The 22,590-nt window shown below is 32.8% G+C and overlaps 1 protein-coding gene across 4 annotated transcripts; it reads right to left on the reverse strand.

Moving 5' to 3' along the window:
* Nucleotides 1-4,863: 4,863 nt before the first annotated feature.
* Nucleotides 4,864-10,355, reverse strand: LOC147291587 (Protein kinase superfamily protein). 4 transcript variants are annotated; one of them, XM_086238146.1, is made up of 4 exons: nucleotides 10,004-10,355; nucleotides 9,582-9,646; nucleotides 8,774-8,885; nucleotides 4,864-7,521 (listed from the first exon to the last, which is right to left on the reverse strand). In XM_086238146.1, exons 3-4 carry the CDS (start codon nucleotides 8,778-8,780, stop codon nucleotides 5,432-5,434), a joined length of 2,097 nt encoding a protein of 698 aa, XP_086094272.1. In that variant the 5' UTR covers nucleotides 8,781-8,885; nucleotides 9,582-9,646; nucleotides 10,004-10,355; the 3' UTR covers nucleotides 4,864-5,431. The 4 variants fall into 4 exon arrangements, with proteins under 4 accessions (XP_086094272.1, XP_086094273.1, XP_086094271.1 ...); XM_086238147.1 differs by lacking the exon at nucleotides 9,582-9,646 and having other exon boundaries at nucleotides 8,778-8,885; XM_086238145.1 differs by lacking the exon at nucleotides 9,582-9,646.
* Nucleotides 10,356-22,590: the final 12,235 nt, after the last annotated feature.

Genomic DNA, 22,590 nt, shown 5'->3' on the forward strand with positions numbered 1-22,590 from the left:
GTTCTTGAACGGTGTCGGTTGGGATGCAATGCAACTTGCTTCATTCAGGGGTTGTAAGGCCCCGTTTGGGATTGCGGTGGGAAACCCAAAAGCTGCTGTGGATGACAATTCTCAATCACCTACAACAGTTTTGGTGTTTGGTAAAAAAATTAAAAATTGTTTTTTTTTTTTTATAATTCTCAACTCCCCACAACAAAAACAGAAAGCAGGTTTCTAGGTGTTTTTGAAAGTTGCAGTGAATCACAGTAACAATGAATATTTTATTTTACCCATAATATCCTCATTGATTTCTATACTTTTAATTTGTTTATTTTAAATTAAAAAATATGTCCATTGTTAGTTATATTTTATATTGTGATAATTAATTATGATATTTTATTTGCACGATTAAAATTATAATATATCTAAAAAAATAATACACATACTTATTTAATAATGTTCTTAGAAAAATTAATGCTAATAAAAATTTGTAGCCAAAAATTTAAAAAACAATTAAAAAACATTTTATTTTTACCAAACAAATAAGTGAAAGACACTTTTAGCATCATGTCTATTTTTGTAATTATACACAGTCACAGCATTTTTACATTAACATTTACCAAACACTTTGATACTGTTTTTTGCACTAACAACACTTTTGAAAACATATTTTACCAAACACTCAGCTGCTTTACTTTACAGCTGACTTTACTTCCCAGCTGTTTTACCTCACAGCTGTTTTTTCACACAACAATACCAAATTGGCCCTAAATTTTACTTTGTTTTACTTTTAGGATTCCCAAAAAAAAAAAAAAAAAGCATACAATTTTTTTTAATTAGAAATTAGTGAATGTGAAGTAATCTTAAATTGAAAGGTATAAACTGAAACCCCAAAACTGCAAAATTGATATAAGTACACCTCAATCTGAATTTTCTTTTAATTCTCTTTTTCTTATGATCCAAATAACTTAAAAAATGAATGAGAATTGAAGGAGAATTTGGGTTGGGGTGTATTTTATCAATTTTTCAGTTTTGGTGTTTTATGTTCTTAATTGAGATTTTCATTTTTAGGTTGGTTTAAGGTTGGGTGATGGATTGAGATACTTTAAACATGTTTTTAGTAGCCTAAGAAATTGATTTGAGGTGTCAAATTCAAAGAAAATTGAAGTTGGAAGAAAATTTGGAAATTTATGGAAAAATGGCGATAGGGGTGGGCACGGGATGAGGGGGGACGAGACTTACCTCATCTCGTTCTCATCTTATGATTTGAGTTCGGGATCGGTACGGGACGAGATGGGGGTTTTGGGATTATGGTACCATCTCGTCCCGTACCAAACTGGTTCGGTACGGGTTCGGTACCATTTCGATCCCAGACTAAAAAATAATAAAAATTCAATTATTCAATTATTCAATTTTTATTCAAGATTCATATTCAAATAATAATTTGTAAACATAACCTATTTTTATTCAACTATGCAAACAGAACAAGAATTCAAGTAATAACTTGTTTTTATTCAAGATTGAAAATTCATCTTCAAGACTTCAACAATTCAAAATTCAAATAAACAACAATACAACATAAACTTCAACAATTCAAATATTCAAAGTTCAAAACTAAACTCATAAATTAGTAAATCACAATTAAGCCTCATGACTTATTTACCAAATCCAAACTAAAAAACATAATTAAGTCTTATGACTTATTACATCCCAAACTAAACAAAAATTGAAAAACATAATTAAGCATGTGACTTATTACATCACAAACACAACAAACATAATTAAGCCTTATGGCTTATTACATCTCAAAATCAGAAATTAAAATTAAGTCTTATGGTTTATTACATCTCAAACTCATAAGTAATTGAAATCCAAAACTTTCCCTTTGTCTTTGGATTTGAACTCTTCAAACTACAAGTGGCATCAATAGTAGTACTTGCATATTCTACACAAAATAATTCATAGCAATTAGTAACTTAGTCCATGAAACTTACAAAACAAATACAAGCTTACAAAGTAAACCAAGTAAAGTTTAAGATAATAAACAAAACATTACCTGCTTCAACACTTTTATAAAATTAAAGTTCATCAAGACAAGGTTCATCTTCTAAATCCAAGTTAAAAAATGAATTGGGCTTAGTGATATTTGGGCCCATTAAATTAAATAAATAAATTTTTAATTAAATTTTAATTAATCGGTACGGGATGGGACCATCCCGGTATTAAACCTTCAGGACCGATCTCATCCCATTTGAGATCGGTACGGTATGAGATTGGATAAAAAAAACGGGATGGGAGCAAACGATACAGAATTACACGAAACGGTATGGTTTCGGTATTTTCGATCTTAATGCCCATCCCTAAGTTTCGGGTAACCTACTTTGTGATAATTTATCTTGAGTTTTATAGTTTCATTTTGAATGATTTTTATATGGTTGTAAAAAAGAGATTTATAGTTTCAAAACTAATATAAGATTGCTGAATTTAGTTGAGATTTGATAAATTAAAAGTTGGGTCAAAATTAAGAAGAAAAACTAGAAAAGATTGGACTAAATGGACCATTTTACCCCTCCAATTAACGTCTGTTTATCACATCTTAATGAAGTGGACTAAAATAGCGAACGTCAGATAATTCGTGAATCAAAATGGCAAAAAAAAAAATCGTGGACCAAACCAAGACAAAGTGAATAATAAGTGGATCAACTTGGTAATTTTCTCTTATGTACACTGTTACATACATACTGACTGATATTGACTTCTGTTTTTTTACCTACAACTTGAAGGAGAGACCCACTCTCGGGCAAGTCTTGATATCTTTTATTTCTCATCTGATTTATTGTCTTCTTCGGATATGCTTTGGTTTTAGGTGCCAAATTTAAGTTTCATTTAATAGATAATAATATCGTATGAAGTAAGTAAATTTTAAATCTCGTCAATATTGACAAACAAAAGATTTCATATATGCTCTTTTATAATGACAAAAAAAACTTATCCAAACGAGCTATTGCATTAGGTTTAAGAAATGAAATTGATAGTGCTTGAAATGTTGTTATTTGAGGTTCTGATCATTCATCAAATCTAACAAAAGAAATATATAAAGTGAATGGATCTATTTGTGCAATCTAGTCTTTTACATTATTAATATGAAATGTGTATCCCCTAAACTCTGAATTGTGTTTTTATTTATTTTTTTTGTTATATGGATTGACCGAAATACTTTTTGAGTTAACAAAAAATTTGAGAAAACTTGACAGGAGGTGTTACATTGTCACATCTTTTAAAGTGTTTTTTTTTTTTTTTTTTTTAAGGTAGTATAACTGCACAACTCCTATAGTTTGGGTGGTGTTAGTGCAAAAAACCTAAAAGAAAAAGATTAGTGAGTGGGGGCAAAAATGGAATTCCAAGTCCAATTGATTTTTGTAGGGGTAATGGGACGGTATGAGCCCCACACCGATACCATACCGAAATTTTTATCGGTACAGTATGAACATTTTTAAAACTGATACCATACCATACCAGTGTTCTATGAATTCGGTATGGTTTCGGTATGTGCCAACATTTTAAACTTTTTTTGTTGTTGTCAAAAAACAACATTTAACAACCAAAAAAACATATTGTTAATCACTTGCACTTTTATTCTTACATATTGTCAATCGTTTGCTAGAAATTGTTAACTCTAACATAACATTGTAAATATTTGGTTGTATAAAATTGGAGGGAGGGAGGGATGGATTCGAGGGACTGAGATCATGATTGGAGGGAGGGGAATTGAGATGAGAAATTGAGGACTGAGGAGAACATGAATTTAGAAAAGAGATAATTAGGTTTAGGTCCTTTATAAAAACAGTTTTTAGATGGAGACCGGGGGTGTTTTAAAATTTATAAGAAAATCCTTTTAATTCTTAATAATTTAGAAAAAAATCATTTTAATTTATAATAAAGTCCTTTTAATTTATAAGAAAATCTTTTTAATTTATAATAAAGTCTTTCCCCAATTTAAAGGGTATTTTCCCTTATTTGAAGGGTATTTTCCCTCCTAGGGTGTAGAGTGGGCTTTGTAGAGGCTGCATATTAGGTTTTAACTTCGAGATTTTGGGCTCTGCCCAAAATCTTGGAGTTAAAACCTAACATAAAGCCGTTAAAGAGGAAAAATAAAAGGACTTAATTAAAAACCCTAAATCACTACCGGTTTTAGTCTAAGAAAGGCTCAAAAAATGGACTAAACTCTAAGTCTCTCTTTAGAAAATTAGGTTAGTTAAATTTTTTGTCCAAATGTCGCTGGGGAGTGGGAAATACTGGAACAGAGAATTGAGAATTCGCTATGGGCCTTGCCCAAATAGGCACTAATATGGCGATACCTAATTAAAAGAATATTAAATAATTAAATTAAATATAATTCAATACAGTATGGTATATTATGATATTGAAAGTTTTATACCGATACCATACTGATTTGAAATTGATACGGTATGGTACAATATCGATACGGTATGATACAATATCGATACGGTATGTAATCGATATTATTTTTCGGTACAAAATTGACACAGTACAAATTCGGTTTCGATATTTCAATTTCAAATGCCCACCCCTCGATTTTTGTTACTGGCGGAACAAGTTATTTGGCTGCTTTATGAAACTTGATAACAGCCATTAAATCAAAATTTTGATCTAATGGCTCACATACCTCCACATCAGAGTGGTCCACTAGTCCACTCCATCGTAGAATTTGCCATTTTCGAACGGATTATTTACAACTACAGACCAAAACCAATAGTAGAATTATAGGAAGTCCAAACGACCAGATAATTCAAAACGACTTTTCCATATCCCATGCACACGCAAAGATTAACACATTTACAGAAAAGGATGATGTCCTGGATAGACTATACTAATTAAGTCCACACATACCTAGCAATTACACAAAGGTGAGGGCAACTTTGAATGGTTTGTATCTATACAAAGAAATGGTAATAAATACAGCACATATTCTTAAAAAACTCCTCTCAAGTGCAGAAATCAATGGTTTTTTTCGATCCCCTTTTGTACAAGGGAACTGCATGCAAACATGTCCACATAAGTTTAAATCCTCACTTCCACCTTGCGAACACACTTTAACCATAAAAGTTATGAAGATCATGAAAGCATTGCTCATCTATGCAGATTCCTTGAAGCAGTCCCAAAATAATTTCCAGAGCAAGGAACAGCCTAAACACTGCCATAATGTTATTATCATGCTTGAACTTCTTCAAGGGATGCAGTCGAACGAATGTCTGACATTTTAAACAAATATTCTATCCCAAGGAATAGACTCCATATCATCACCTTGAACGATTGACATCAGGTATCAAAGACTTGTGACAAAATTGCATGTCTTCGCAACCAGGAGTTCTGTTAATGATCCAGATGATCTAGAGGGATCACTTCTAATGCAGTGGCCCTTCAAAAAGTCTTAGCCCGATGTATCAATTTCCTTTCCATAATCTTCCTCGTTAATATTTTTCCTCAACCTTCTTAGCCATATATCATAGTCCATGGGATATGGTGTCCCACATAGACTATCAACATAATCGGAAAATGCTTTTAACACAGTTGAAGCATCACCTAACTTCTGCTGAATTAGTCTCCTGGACCAAGAAGTCTCTCTCCACTGCAGTGCCCCCTCAACTGAATCAAGATCAGGTAACACCCCACCACAGGAAATATAAAGCAAATAAACAAGGCTCTCCGCATCTGAAGCCGAGCATAACTTTCCCTCCTGGAGAGCATAAGTTGAAGAGAAATGAAGGTTCATTGCAGGGCGGTCCCTATCTTCAAGAATAGCATGTCCCCAACCAATAAGGACAAAATAAGGATGCCTCACAGCAGACTTGACAAAAATTACATTCTCTGGTCTGATGTCTCCATGCCGAATTCCTGCAGAAGCAGCAGTTGAAAGTGCAGATAAGCAATCATGGCAACACCGTATAGCCTCTTCCATACCAAATCTGCCCTCGCTTATCAAATCAGCCACTGTCTCACCAACTGGGCTAGTTACAAGAATCGGGGTGCCACACCATGGGTGATCACAATTTCCACCTGAGCTGGGTCGCTGACATTGACCAGGGTGAATAATCCTGCCAGATGCACTCAACTGAGGTAGATACTTGCTAGATAGACCTTTTTGTTTCATAATAGTCAATATTTTAGTCTGCCTCTGAACTTGATACCACAGATTCATATCTTCCCATGCTGGCTCCAGCTGGGAGGGATGAGACCCAACATATAGAAACAGCCTTTTTTGAGGATCTTCAACCGGGGATGCAATATAACATGGATGTTCACTGCTATTCAAGACTTGATTGATCTGGTAACCCTTTTTCCAGTTAGAATCCTCCAACCATAACACAGATCCTACTTCTAGCTTCAGTAACTGTTCAGACTCAATTTTGATGGAATCATCCTGAACTTCAACAATTTCAGGGGAAACACTGTGGTGCTGCAACCGAAATAGACCATTTCCATTCACCTGGGTATCCCCCAACTGCCTTTCAGCTCTTCTTGTTTGGAGGCGAGAACCATGATCAGCAGCTAAATCCTCTACTGAGTGCTTGGGAAATCCAGCAAATTGCATGATACAATGGAAGGTAGCAAAAAGTATCTGTAAAGCACCAATATCTCCCCAGTTGGCATTTCCAAGCTTGTTCCAGACCCTATCAATCGAAGAGACAGCAATCCTAGAATGTTTGTTAATCCAATCAGCAGCACATTCATAAACATTATCGACATCAAACTCCAACTTATTTACATCTCCTTCAACCTTTACTACCCCACCATACTGAGAATCAACAAGAAGAACAAAAACAGAGTTTGAACTCTGAGAGTACTTCATTTTGCTCAAGCTTCTTGATAATAGTACACGGAGAGCATAGAAAAGGGCCTCACCTAAAACAGATAGAGAAGGCTGCCTATCACTATCCACAGCAAAGCTTCTAATATCAGGCCTTAAAAGAGCCAATTCAAGAATATGATCCCACCTCCCATGGGGGTGTCTAGGGTTTGAAAGCAATATACCAGTAGCACAAAGACCTCCGAGCTTACCATCAGCAACTGCCTTCTCAGCCTGATAGAATTTTAAGTTTTCATTGTATAGACAAGCAACAGAGAAAGGCATGAGCTCATCCTGACTCCAGAATGCTTCCCACAAGCCCTTCACACTGGCATGTAAAAAATCTTCGATAGCAAGATAAGCAGTTGCTTCCACAGCATCAGATGTTGAAGCATAAATGGCATTGGGCATCCTTATCAGCTGCTGAAATGAAATCCCTTCCAATGCATACTCAAACTTTTGAAGTTCTATCATCTCAAAAGGCACATCAAAGGCAGGTTGCTTTGGTGCTGATTTATCGGATATAGATTCATACCAGTCTTCAAGTTTTGCAGTAAACATGTCGCTGTCCACAAACCTATAAAGAAACTCCTTGCGATTACGAGATCTACTGCTAGATGATACACTAGACCTCTTTGTCCCAGACCCTATTGATTCCTGGTCTGGGGAACCACCTGCCAAAGACAGTGTAATAATGTTGATCAGTTAATTGGATGTCAAACAAGATACATATGCATCTACATGTGTGTGTGTGTGTGTGTGTGTGTTTGTGTACGTGTGTCTGCATAAATAAATCCACAAAGTTGGTAAAAATAAGCAAAAAATACTGAAGGCCAGCTGGTAATTCAGACAATTCAAAAATTCTGATACTGGCAAGCTCAATTCTGATATAAAGGGACAACAACAAGCATACAATTTCAGAACTCTCACATGAATGAAAGTCACAAATAAGGATATGGGGTGATCCTCACAAATGTGTGTGTGTGTGTGTGTGTGTGTGTGTGTGTGTGTGTGTGTGTGTACGTGTGTCTGCATAAATAAATCCACACAGTTAGTAATAATAAGCAAATAACTACTGAAGGCCAGCTGGTAATTCAGACAATTCAAAAGTTCCGATACTGGCGATCTCAATTTTGATATAGAGGGACAACAATAAGCATACAATTTCAGAAACTCTCACATGAATGAGAGTCGCAAATAAGGATATGGGGTGATCCTCACAAAGTGAACGCTACTTAGGACATTTTCAAAAATATAATTTTTAGCTACAAACATTGTCAGGTCAACATTATACAGGAAGTGTTGTGTGAAATATAGATCAACCAAAAAAACAAGCTTGAAATTATGGCAGATTCACAATCAAACCAGTAAAAAAGTTGAATAGCAGGAAGGTTCAGGCGATTTAGGCACAAAAGGTGCAAAAACTCCAGTCTAACAAGCATCAAGTAGAACCTTTGTATAGTACACTTCTTAAAAGTTTGGTGCATAGAAATGCACATGAAACTTCACCCCTATTTGGTGTTTCAGTGGTAAATCTTTTTGCCAAAATATCAGTTAGGTGTAAATATATATATTTTTTCCATTTAATAACGTACTTTTTCAAAAATTGACAAGCAACACTTCTGTATCTTTTTATGACAGGACTGCCCCTAGGTCCCACCTTGGAACCAAAGGTGATCCTGTAGGGTCCAACACCAGTGGGATGTTAAGCCCATCCAATCTGGATTTCCCTTAAGTAAAGGAGGATCTACCGAAATTTCGGCAACACCTCCCTTGATATTTTGAACAATCCCACTTGTACAGGTATCAAATAACACTTCTAAATTTCAACAACCAACACCAAACCACAATCCAAAAGGGGTCTCAGACCCACACCAAGTAACACCTAGTCTAGTCAGAGGATAACTAAATAAGGTTTACAATCACCTGCCATTATGACAAATAAAAGGAGTGCATTGATCCCACAATGTCAAAAGCTGGAGATGGAAAACTAGAATGGCTCCGAGTGGTGCGCTCAGACCTCAGCAATTTCTAATACCTGAGGGAATGTTAAAAACAAAACGTGAGAATCTTAGTGAGTAGACAAAAATAAACTTTAAAACATTTCCTTCGAAATCATTTATCAAACATCATTTTTTCCTTGAGCTCATTTTCTTTTGAAAACTCACTTTGCAATCCATCTGAAATCTCTTAAAGCTGCTAATACATATAAGGAATTATATATGTGAAATATTTGAAATTGCTCAAATGCATACTATGAAATATTATTAAATAAATCCTTATGTATAAATGTTTCTAAATCGAATAGCTGGCAATTTAAAATCTTAACAAAAACATGCTTACATTGAACACAGCTAGCTGTAACTACTAAATATATAAACAATCAATAAACCTGCTCGGGTTGAAAATGAAATTGTCAAACCATTTAAATATCTGAATAAGCTGAAATGGAATTTAATTCAATCCAAATATGCTCAATAGGATTAAACTTATGGTAACTTTGATAATATGCTCAATAAGCTGAAATGGAATATCATTCAATCCAAATATGCTGAATAGAATTTAAACAAGAGTATTAAACTTATCCTAACTTTGATAATATGATTTTCGGTGCAGTTACAAAAAATAACCGAAATACCCCTCGACCTAACCGGAGGTCTAGGGTTTACCCAATGTCTGTCTAAACAAAGTCAAATCAAATGTGACTATCCAAAAATCCAGAACGGGCTTATACCTTTTTCGAGAATTATTCGGGGATCGATTAGGTTTCAATTTTGAAAGTTCCCGAGCCAAAAAAACCTGTCCCAAAACCAATTGATCACAATTAAATTTCAGGTTTTGCAATTAATTATCGCATGGCCGGAATTACGGTCAGCCGCCACACACAGTGTCTGCCCTAACCAGATTTCGCAAGAGTTTAACAATTTATCCAGATGCAACTCTAAAAACCAGCTTCCACAAGTCCAACTAACTCTAAAAACCATTTAGCCTTTTCCACAAGTCTAAAAAAAAAGAAAAAGAAAAACAAGGTCACCGCGCCGCCACGTGCCGGAGCTCGCAGTGGCCGAGGGTGTCAATTTGGGGTTTTTCAATTTCAGAACAATTAGATCAAAACTATTACAACAACAGAAAGCCCAAACAGAGAGGAGTACCAACCATGTCGGAAACGCTACTGCGCTCATCGAGGCAAAGGAACTACACCATCTTGACCGCCGTGATGAGAGTAGTGATTTGGTCGGATCCGATGTTTTGAAGCTGCTGGAAAAAGAGGGGTCGCCGGAGAAGACGATCGGAACTGTCTACGTCCGATTCGTCGGCTACGCTGGGTTTCGGGGCGATCTAATCACATCGAAAGAGAGAGGACGGAGATAGGATCTCATTGCCGCCGGTCTCGTCGTCATCTGCCGCCGGACGGCCCAGAATCGACGGAGGCAAGAAATCGGAGACAGAGAAGAGAGAAGAGAGAGAAAGGGTTGCGGCTGGGTTTTTGGAAAGTCCGAAAAAATCTGATGTGTTTTTAATTAAAACCCTGGGACGCGAATCGACTAAAATGCCCCTAAAAAAAATGTCAATAATTTTTAAACCGTAACTCCGACTCACGAGTCGTTCACCTCTAAGCGCTCGTGAGCAAGGAGTTAAATTTCAAAATTTTCGGTGAAATTTCGCTGAAAATTTCGTTTTTTAGGGGTATGGAAATTTTACTACTAGTTCATGAATTTTTCAACAATATTTCGCCGAAATTATCGAATTTCGCCGAAATTTCGTCGAAATTTGGCGAAATTTCGCTCAGAGAAACAAACCCATTTTTCTGTCTGTCTTCTCCTTGCTGGCTTTACAAACCCAGCCACCGGTGTGATTGGGGAAGGAGGAGAGAGAAGAGAAAAGAGATCGGGAAGGGAGAAATCCAGATCGGGGAGGAAGAGAGGGAGATCGGGGAGGGACTTGGGAGAGAGTCACGGCGCTGGAGACGGAGGACCGGAGCAGATATGTTGACCCAATCAAGTTTCTCATTGATTATACGTTGACCCAGTCAGGTTTCTCAGTGATCATATGTTGATATGCCACACAATGGCGGCTGGGAGAAAGATACGTGAAAGGGAAGAAGAAAGGAAGAAGTGGAAGCCAGGAAGGAAAGAGAAAGAGAAGAAAAAGAAAGAAAAGAAAAGAAAGAAAAGAAAGAAAAGAAAAAAAGAAAGAAAAGAAAGAAAAGAAAGAAAAGAAAGAAAAGAAAGGAAAAGAAAAAAAGAAAAGAAAAGAAAAAAAGAAAAGAAAAAAGAAAGAAAAAAAAAAGAAAAAAAAAAAGAGAAAAAAAGAGAAAAAAAGAAAGGATTTATGGTTGATTAATATTTGAGGTCTTTGTGCAATTGGAAAGAAAAAAAAGGTTTGAGATTTCGTTTAGTTATTTTTAAATCCTAAATTATAATACATGTCTATTAAAAATGCTCTAAAGGGCATAAATCCTAATATCTTAAAGAATATAGAGTATATAGGGTTTAATGCAATATTAGGACATATAAAGTATATGGTTTAGTGTATAGATTATAGAGTATAAAAAATATACTAATTTTATTTAACAGTATTTGTCTCCAGCGCGCATTATATTCATCACATGTCACATGAAACCTACCATATAATTTGGTTTCTTCAGTATTTTTTATTAATGTAGTAGATAATATGTTAAATAAACATATTGTAAAGTTTTATTCAAAATTTCCGTATTTTGATAGCAATTTCCGTCGTTTCTGTCTAATTTTTGTCGAAATTTAAAAATCTTCGAAATTTCCGTCGAAATTTCCATCGAAATTTCCGTCGAAACCCGAAATTTAATTCCTTGCTCGTGAGATCGAGAATTAAATGTTTTAGTCAACATTCAAGTCAAAAATTTTTATTTAAATCTTTTAACACAGCCATTTTAAAAGAATTAATTTTAAATATCGTTTAATTTTAATTAAAACAAAATAGGTTATCAAAAATAAATTTTGAATAATAAATTATTATTGATTGGCCAGGTATGCCGAGATTTAGATTGATGGACCGATTAGGTCGAGTTACAATTGATGAGCCAGGTAGGCTTAGATACAGTTGATGAGCTAGGTATGCCGAGATATAGTTGATTGGCTAAGTAGGTCGAGATATAGTTTAATGGGCCAGGTATGCTAAGATGCAAATTGACACGACCTCAGAGTAAAGGGTCACATTATTGTTGACATTAGGTTTCAATCCCCTAAACCTTCGAAGGCAATTGTACGGGCAATCAACCTAGGTTTAACAATAAGGAATGAATACTCTCGCTACTATTCAGTTTTTACTGATATCTGAGTTAAGAATAGTTGGCCAAAATGGACCTTTCGCGGATTGCATTTGTGGAGATTGGTATCTCAATGGACCCATTTGGCGTTGGTGGTTGGTGCCTTGTTGTATACAAGTACTATGGTTCTACTTCAGATAATCCAAGTATGCTTTGATATATGCATGGATTATGGTGTGTTTGAAATACCATTATTTGCTTATTGTCGTATCTGATGATAATTAATTATCAGCTTTGAATATTCCTTATGCTGGATGTGAAATATGATGATTATTTATTCCACTATCTTACGTATGATAACTTGAGTATTAATTTTGAAAACGGAGTTCACAAGGTATTTGTTTTTTTAGAACAAATTTAATAGCTTCTAAAACTTTTGATAGTTAATGTTGTGATTGAGTGTCATATTGGATTGACATTACTTGAGCGTCACCTTCGAAAGAAACGGAGGACTTTACTCACACGAGCGTCAGACAACCTCTAGACCATTTTTGAGGATCTTGATTTTAATTTTCTTAATTTCTAGGAGAGAATTTTCAGCCCTTTGGGGCTAATATAAGAGAGAATGTGAGGTTTTTATTATTTATGTCTTTGTAATTATTAAATCTCTTTTATTTAATATTATGAATTCTTAGTTCTTATTTTATTTTACTTTATTTACTTTTTTTTTTAGCAAGAAATCCACCATGGTGGGTTTCTAATCCTCCTCATCAAGGTTGAGGAGGAAACACCATCATGGTTAAATTCTAAAAATTTATTTCAACAAATTTCCTTAATTATTCTTAAATTTTCACATAGATCTTATTCATTAAATAGGAATTAACCTTTCACATTTGATGTCATGTATTATTGGTAGTTAGGTCATTTTTCTACATCAAGTTTGATATTTAATTCATAATTAAATACAAAGCTATTTGATTCCTAGTAGTTCCTTATAGTTGGTTCACTTAGGATGCGTAGAGTTTGTAATTTCTAAGCAAAACAAGATCTTACCATAAAAGAGTTATGCTTGGTTTATTAATTTTCATAGCAACTACCTTTAGTTCCTTATGTTTGGTTCCCTTGGAATGCTTAGGATTTGTACATCTTTTAGTGCTTCAAATAGAAATATCTTTGGAGAGAGTATCAAATTGATTTTTGGTACTCTTAATTTTGGGAATTAATTTGTTAGATATTTTCTAGGATTGTTATTATAAGATGACCATTACATTTTCTAGTATAATTACCTATCATGATCTGCCGATTAAAGAACAAAGAGTGATTAAATTTAAACAATTAATTAAGTGAGGGAAAATCAAAGAAGGGGAAAAAGCAAGCGAAATTCAACCGTATTTGTGGTACATATAGTCAAATTAAGGTGGTGTGGAATCCACCTCACCCCTCTAATTTATCATTGTCTAAATTCCACCCCTCTAATTTGTTACATATTTAGTAATTTTCCTTTAGATTTATTGCATTTTATTTTGACTTACTTGTGTTTTTACCACTCAAAGTTTGAGTTAATTCCCACTTTACCACCTACAACTATTTCCGGTGTCCCACTTTATATTTTCCATCCATTCCATTATTTAAACCATAAAAAATGTTGACGTGGCAGAGGCATATTTTCCTCTCTTCATTCAATTTCGTCTACTTGGACACAAATATCTACTAAAATTTCTTATATTTTATAAAATATTAAATTTAATTACAATAATTAAAAACTAAAAATATGAGAATTTTTTTTGGGGTGGGGTGGGGGAAGGGAGGGAGGAAGTTGATGAGTTTTTTTTTTTGTTTTTGTTTTATTTTTAAGTTTTAGAATATTATATTTTTAATTAATTTTTTTTACACATGTCAACTTACATAAAAAAAAAAAAAAGGCCTACAATGGCCATGTAGGTGCCACATCACCAATCTTTAGGGTTTAGGAGAATTTTTTATTTATTTTTTTGTCTAAGTGTACGAAATGACAAGAATCCCCTTACCACATCAGCATTTTTAACGGTTTGTACAATAAAATGGACAAAGAAATGTAAAGTGGGACACGGGGCATAGTTGTAAATGGTAAAGTGGAACAATTAAACATCCGGGGTGGTAAAATGAGAATCAACTCAAACTTTGAGAGGTAAAAACACAATTAAGCATTTTATTTTATTTCTTTTTAGTTATTCAATCATCCAAGCTTTTTAAAATAGGTTAGCTTTAAAACAATTAAAGTCTAAACCTAGTGAATCCATATCCAAACAATCCCTGTAGAATCGATTTCGTATTTTTATGTCTACACTACATTGATTCGTATGCTTGCGAGTATAAATAAATTTTACAACAATTAGCTAGACAATTAAACAGATAATATCAACAATTATACTCATCTTTTTCAAATTTTTGGACTCTATCTTCATGATCAATTAGGAGTTCATCATCAGTCATGTTTTCGATATTCTCCTTACTTAGATTTTTGTCTGTAAGAATTATGTAGGCAACCTTAAGAAGGTTGAGATAAAACAACACTTTTCCCTCCCATCTCTTGAAATGTGCTCCTTTAAACTGGAAAGGTTGTTGAGATCTCCGACGTACATTGTCCAACGACTTCTCAGTTATATGCTCCATGAAGTTTGAATCTCCTTAAAATTGTTGTAGAGATTACAACTAAATAATAAGAAATTATAAATTTGTCTTCGAGTAGCACGTTGACAATTAGACTGAGGCGCGAAAATCTCGCTCTCTTTAAGGAGTTTCAAGCCCTTTGTATTTTGGTAAGACCACAAACCAGTTCAGCATATTTTACACTTGACTTGTCCCCTCCAGGATGCCAAACTTTGTGTAGCTCACACGGACCTACACTAGTGGCTGAGCCCAAAGCTCCACCAAGAGAACACCCTTCTTAATTTGGCCAGAAAAACATAAGTAATTTGAGTGGGGTTTTGAGTGAAAATTTTGGTATATATATTTTTTTTTAATAGAAAATATAGAGAGATATTTATAAAGGCTTATAGGACCCCCCCCCTCAAGTTAAAAGGGTAGAAGAACTAAAAGCTAAAGGTAACGGTTCTAAAATAAAGATGAAGACAGTTACGGTTACATGACAATGATTAAAAACCGTTACACACTAATGATGATGGTTACACAAAAAATAATGGGAATTAAAAAACCTCCAAAATAAATAACTCAGTTTATTACAAAAATAAACCATTCAATTAAAATGTTACAAAACAATTATAAGAATGATAATCTAAGTTTGTGAAACTGTTACAAGAATCACTACAATTTGATATCATGCTAGCCTCCCAGTGAGAGGCTTAATTTCTCTATTCTGCATATGTCCTTCATTTTAGGGGTGCCCAAAACTCTGTTCTACCCGACCAAACCGACCAAACCGGCCTAAAAAGTCTGGTTTGGTTCGATATGAGAGTAGAATTTTGTGATGATCGGTTATATAACTAACCAAACCGGTTTACGATTTTTTTTAACAAAAAACTGAATCGGTCCGACCCTTTATTTATTTATTTTTTTAAAGCGCGGCATGCCCTAATTGGTTATTTTCAGCCTTACCATACACCCTACCTCATGGAATCTCCATTCCCACAAACACCCTCTCTTAGTATCTTTCTCTTTGTCAAGCCATAATCTGCTAGCATTGTCCACCATTATGTTTGTCTGTGCGAGTTCTTAAAATTCAGAGGGTAAATTCATTTATACACTTTACATGAGCTATTAATTATTTATTGTAAAGTAAGCTCCTAATGTCTGTATAATGGTTTTAGGAGCTTTCCATGTTCTAGGACGAGTAATCCGACATTAAAATTTCATGTGGTCTAATGAAAATTGTGAAAGTATTTTTTTTTTTAAGGGAGACGATTTTCGCAGTTCACTAATCTTCGGTTACACTTTTTAATTTTTATGTTTTGTTATATTATTTTATCTATTGAGTTTTCAAATTTGCCTTTAATATTTTTTACTTTTTGAATGCTTTTACGTTAATTACTTAATTTGAGGACAAATATAGAAAATCAATAGATCAAAAAATATAAAAGCCATAAAAAATTAATGAGAGTGGAAGTGGAGTTTGATGGAGTGAAAAATCACCTCCCTTTGTTAAATGTATGACGTTTTAACTAGATAATAAGGATCCAATTTCTTCAAACTACTGTAGGTAGTATTTGGCGTAACAATAATGATAATGTTAAAAGATGCAGTAATAATAATTCAGGATATTCAGTTTCTAATTATAATAATTCTCAAAGATGGGGCAAATGTGGGCCAAAACCAATTTTGCACTTTTCTAATTATAAGTGTAGAGTTGTTATGAATTTTAGGGAGAATTCAGATCTACTATCAAAGAATTATGGTTTTTAGAATCTACTACCAAACTTCTAATTTAGGACAAAACTTTTTTAACTTATTCCTATGGTGTTCTTACTTTTTGACAAACTAGTCCATGCTTTTCTAAATGGTGGAGATGCTTTTGTTTTGTCAAAGTTGGATGTATGTGCATGGTCCAAGCTTTGTTGCTAAAGAATCTAATTGTGCTGATAAAATTTCTGTTGATAGTGGCTACATGGATGCTCTATTATTACTTGAGTCTGTAGATGAAAATGCTCCACTATTGAAAGTTGAAAAAACATAAGATTCCTGCTACATGGCTACATTTGCTCCATTATTGTTAAGCTTTCATCATGTTCTCAATATTATGAAGCTTCTCATCGGTAAGACTATCTCAAAATTGGACATCATCATCACCTGCTTGCTCTCTGCATTCTAATCTTTCCTCTACTTTTTCAAAAGTATCTTTTGTTTCTATGCTCATATGGAGTGTAGGTCCAAAAAGACTTAGGAGAATCTACTTTCTGCTATAAAAGCTTATATTATGATAATCTCCTATCAATGTTAGGTGAGGATGAGTGGCATTGAATCTGTCAAAATCACAAATTTGTGCTCTTCTATTATAACCTAATTATAATACATTTTAAAATACATTCCAATAATACTCAGATATATTGTAAATTAATACATTTTAGTATTATAATTATACATTCCAATAATACATTCCAACCTAATTGTAAATTAATACATCTAACTATAATACATTTTAGATTAATCAGCGTAATCTATAATCGATGAGGTTATAATTAGGTTATACATTTTAGATTAATTATGTATTCCAATAATACATTTTCCTAACAATAATACATTCCAACCTAATTGTAAATTAATACATTCCAATATTTATTCTTTAATATATTAGAAAATAATAGATAGGTTAATTATTAAATATATTACTTTACTAATTAGATAGTTTAATGTATAAACTATTCCAATACTATTATTGAATAGTTTAAACTATTATTAAACTATTAATATATTTTTCCTCTAATTTGTTTATAAATTATTAAACTATAGAGGACTTTAAGAAATTTAATAATCTTATCATTTAACATATATGTCCTCTCTGGACTTTAAAGGTACGTCTTATCACTTTTCTTATATACATTACATTTATGCTCAAACTTTCTAATAAGTGTTACCTCTAAAAGTGACGGCAACGATCACCGAGATCTAAGTTGGAAACACTGCAGTCCTAGTTTAATGATTTGGGTATGCCATTATTTTCGGCTAAAAAACCGTAATAGAAAAAAACACGGACTTTAATAACACAAACTTTAACAAGGCAAACTTTCTACTTGCCTTGATCCTCATGGACTTTAATCACTTGTTTCAATAACTTGATGTTCGAATTCGTAAGTACGCAAAATTGTAATTTGAGTAACGGGATGGATTGCAAAATAATGAATCTTGATGAAGAAGGTATAAATGACTTGATTATCTCAAAATTGAGTAACAATACGGCTTCTTATGACAAATCTCATAGAAAAAAAATAAACAACGGAAGGAAAATAACACCTAAGAGAAATCAATACTAAGAGAAGATCTTAGCATAGCCAAAAAGAAAGAACTAGGTCTTGAGAAACAAAGAAATTAAAGAACACTGAAATCTGTGAGAATTCGGGAACTTGAGGTGTTGAAAAGCTTGTGTTTGATTTTTGTGAGATGTGTTGAGAGAGATTTCTGAATGTTGACGCCTCATTTATATAGTGATCAGTCTCCTAGGGTTGTAGGAAACCCTTGTCTTATATGATTTAAAAATCCTAGTTTGCCAAAAACTTTCGGTGGCACTTAGATTTTCCTTTAATCAATTTTGACTTGGGCCCTAACTCTTAGGCTCGCTTTCACAAAAAAAGTAGGGCTTTATTAATAAAATATGGGTCTGGTTGTGGTTTCGGCCTAAAACAAATTTATGGTGTAAACAATAGGTTATTCTTGTGCTTCTATTTCTGAGTAGATGTACTCTGCTCTAACCACTTCTTTGTCTTTTCTTCTAAATAGTTCCATTTGCTATTATCAAAGGGATTTATTTTATTTTGATTTGTTACTGCTTTTCTTAAAGTTAAACCTTCTAATTTATGTACTGATTCTGGAAGTAGTGTAGTTTTATGATTTGCTAAAGTTTTATGTATATCTACTATTTGTTCTTCAAGATTATCTAATTTTTCTCATATATTTACTAAAATTTGAATAATAAAATTATTTTGTCTAACAGGTATATGCTGATTTGAGATGTTAGATGTGTAATATGAAATACCTACAGGTGTTGTATTTGATTATACTTCTTGAAGTGTTTTAAGGGCTTCTATGTATTTTGTGCTTGTTTTTACACTTTGCATATAATTAAGTAGTTGATTTATTTTAGAGATAATTAGGCTTAGGTTTTTTAGAAAAAATAGTTTTTAGATGGAGACCGGGGGTGTTTTAAAATTTATAAGAAAATCCTTTTAATTTATAATAAAGTCATTCCCCGATTTGAAGGGTATTTCCCCTTATTTGAAGGGTATTTCCCCTCATAGGGTGTAAAGTGGGCTTCATAGAGGCTGCATGTTAAGTTTTAATTCCACCCAAAATCTTAGAGTTAAAACCTAACATAAAGCCGTAAAAAAAAAGACTTAATTAAAAACTTTAAATTACTATCGGTGTTAGTCTAAGAATTCCTCATAAAATGGATTGGACTGTAAGTCTCCCTTTATTTTATTATGTAAAGTATTTACTTGTTCTGCTAAATTCTTTTGTACTAGCTGTATTTATTGTACTTGTTTTTTAAGTTGTTCTATTACTATAGGAAATTTTTGAATATTTTTATCACTTTCTTCTACTTGCTTAATAATATAATCCAAATTTAAATAATTGTTTAGTTCTCTCTAGATTTTGCCTTAATGTTTACATTGACGGGGTTTGCTTGAGTTTTTCCAACTTAATATTTTTTGACAAATTTATAAGTAGATCAACTATATTATTTTCTATGTGCTGATCTTTACTTTGTAAGATATGCTTATATTTTTTGTTTTGAAAATGACAAACTAAAGTATTATTATCTAAAGTAAATTTTCTCTTTTGATGCTTACTTATTTCTAAATTTAATAATTTATCATAACATGTCTTTTTCTAGTTCAATTGCTAGAATATTTTGTAATGATCTTTAATCATTTATAGGTTTTCTATTGCTTCGTGATTGATTCCTATAATATTAAAACAATTTGCTTGAGCCTGTTCACTTAGATCAGATAGGTTATTCTTGTGAGTTTTGTAGTAGATCTTAAAAACCATAATTCTTTTGGAAGTATATTTGAATTCTCTCCCAGGAAAAATTCAGAAGAACTACTAAAAAATGAAGTCATTTAGGATTCACTACTAAAGACTTTCAGAAATACCAAAAGTAGATATCAAGCACTAACTACAAGCTCACATGGGGCTGGACTTCACTTGCCACAAAGCAACAAACTTTTTACTATCCCTTATAGCAGCAGTTGTGACTGATTGACAGCCATATTCAGCAAGATGCCAAACAAGTCCTACACTCCATAATGCATATAAATTCAAAAGCAAATTCTTTAAGTTCTTGTAACGTAGTATGCCTCAGTTTCTATAAATAGAGAGCTAGGCTTTCACCATAAAAGGGGGCACAAAAATCTTGAGAAGCAAAAATCTCTCGTGCTAACTACTCTCTCTCCTTCTCTTGTAAACACCTTCCTTCCTTTAAAGTTTCTGTCAGCCATCTCCTTGTAAGCAATTCATATGACTATATAAGCAATAATATTCAATAAGTTTTCTTCAACTATATACTCTTTATCTGTTTGTTTTAATTTAACTTCAATTTAAAAACATAGAAACACTATCATAACATATTATTATCTTGATAAACATGATCACTGGATTTCTTTTCTCTGGTTATTATCTCTCTGTTATGTTAAATTTGGAATTGTAAAAGGTCCCTGAATCTGTAAGTCCTTGAATTCTAGTCGCCATTATAGCCTAAAGTGCAGCTTGCAGTGTTCTATACTTACTCTACCAGTGTTCAGATGTAATTATTTCAGAGACACAATCACCATAGAAAATTAACTTCTTTATCTATGCAACTAATTTTTTGTTTGTTTATACTACTTACTATACTTCTTTTACTTTTGACAAAGCTTTTTAGCTTATTCCCATGATGTCCTTGCTTTTTGACAAAGTGGTTCATGCTTCTCTAAATGGTGAAGATGTTTTACTTTTGAAATCATGTGATGCTTTTGCTTTCCCAAAGTTGGATGTATGTGCATGGTCCAATCTTTGTTGCTAAAGAATCTAGTTGTGCTAATAAGGTTCCTGCTGATAGTAGCTACATGGATGCTTTGTTATTGCTTGATGCTTGAGTTTGTAGATGAAAATGCTCCACTATTGGAAGTTGAAAAGACATAGGATTCCTGCTGCCTGGCTACATTAGCTCCATTATTGTTAAGCTTTTATCATGTTCTCAATATTGTGAAGCTCCTCATCTGTGAGATTATCCCAAAATTGAGCATCATCATCACCTACTTGCTTTATGCATTCTAATCTTTCCTTTACTTTTCAAAAATATCTTTTGTTTCTGTGCTCATATGGAGTATAGGTCCAAAAAGACTTGTGAGAATATGTTTTCTGCTATAGAAACTTATGCTCAAATTCTTGCTTATCCATGAGATTACATGGACAATTTGTTGTCTTAATTGTTAAGTCTGGATCTATGATATCTAATTTTTCTATTATCTTATTTTTATTCCAATGCTTTTGCGGATCTTCTCTTATAATCTTAGTTTGTTCTGCTAATTGTAATAGCTCTTCTAATATTTTTGGTCTATCTAGAGATAATATTTATAAGGCCAAAGTACATTTTTAAGTTAAATAAAATTTAATTAAGAAAGAAAAAAAAACTTAAATAATTAAGAAAAAAAGACATGTGTCTAAATGTGATTAGGCGACGTGACTTGATTAAATGAGTTCTATTCATAGATTATTTAAAATATCCAAAATATCCCTACTACGTCATAATTTCGCCTACAATTTAAACCTAATTAATGATTTGGACCTAATTGCAAACATAATGAAAATGCGGGACTAAAATTTCCAAAATTGAAAGAACTAGACCAAAGTGGAAACTTCGTTAAAGTACAGGGACCAAAAATGCACTTTGGCCTATTTCTAATGGTGCTATTTGTCCTAATGTTAGATATGAATGCTTAAATATTATTTCATCAAATTCTTTTATTTGGTCAATGATTTCTTCTATATCTTCTATATGTGGTTTTTTTAAGTCTAAACTAATGCTATGGTGTATGTTACTTTACTAGTGTTTTTATTATTTCTATAATGTGCTGTTACTTTTTTTATTATATTTTATACAATTAGTTGGTCATTCAAGACTATTATATATATATTGCTCTCCTTCTTCTATTAATACACAATTGTAATCATCGTCTGAATCTTCTGTTCTTCTAAATAATCAAAGTCTAATGATTCTTCCTCTGTTTTAGAGTCTGAACTACAAATATTAATACTATAAATGCTTTTGTTATCACTAAGATTATCTAAACTATATACTGATTCTAAATCTTGATCATGCTCTAAATTGAATTGTTCTAGTAATTGTATTTTGTCTCTACTTGTTTTTCCTTTTTTGGGACAATTAAGTCTTATGTGTTATATTTCTCCATATAGGTAACATTTACACTTACTTCTATCTTGTGGTGCTTTGTATTTTCTCTAATAGAGAATTACATTAAACTATTTTCTTATCAATTTAATAAATTACTCAAAAAATTAATAATTATTAAACTATTTTGCCTCTAATTTGATAATAATAGTATTCCAGCTTAGTAATAGTATTAGATTAAATTAGAGAATCCTATCTATTATATTACATTCCAATAGTTATTCTCTAGTTAGAAAAAACTATTGCAATAGGCAGTTAGTGAACAATAATAGTTAATTTTACTGTTGTAACTATAGTTTATGTCCTATAACCTAATTATGCATTTTCCTAACTAACACATTTTAAAATTAATTATATTAGACTATAACCTATAACCTATAATACATTTTATGAGTA

Source organism: Dryas octopetala, chromosome 3 (genome assembly GCF_963921425.1).
Source record: "Dryas octopetala chromosome 3, drDryOcto1.1, whole genome shotgun sequence".
NCBI lineage: Eukaryota > Viridiplantae > Streptophyta > Magnoliopsida > Rosales > Rosaceae > Dryas > Dryas octopetala.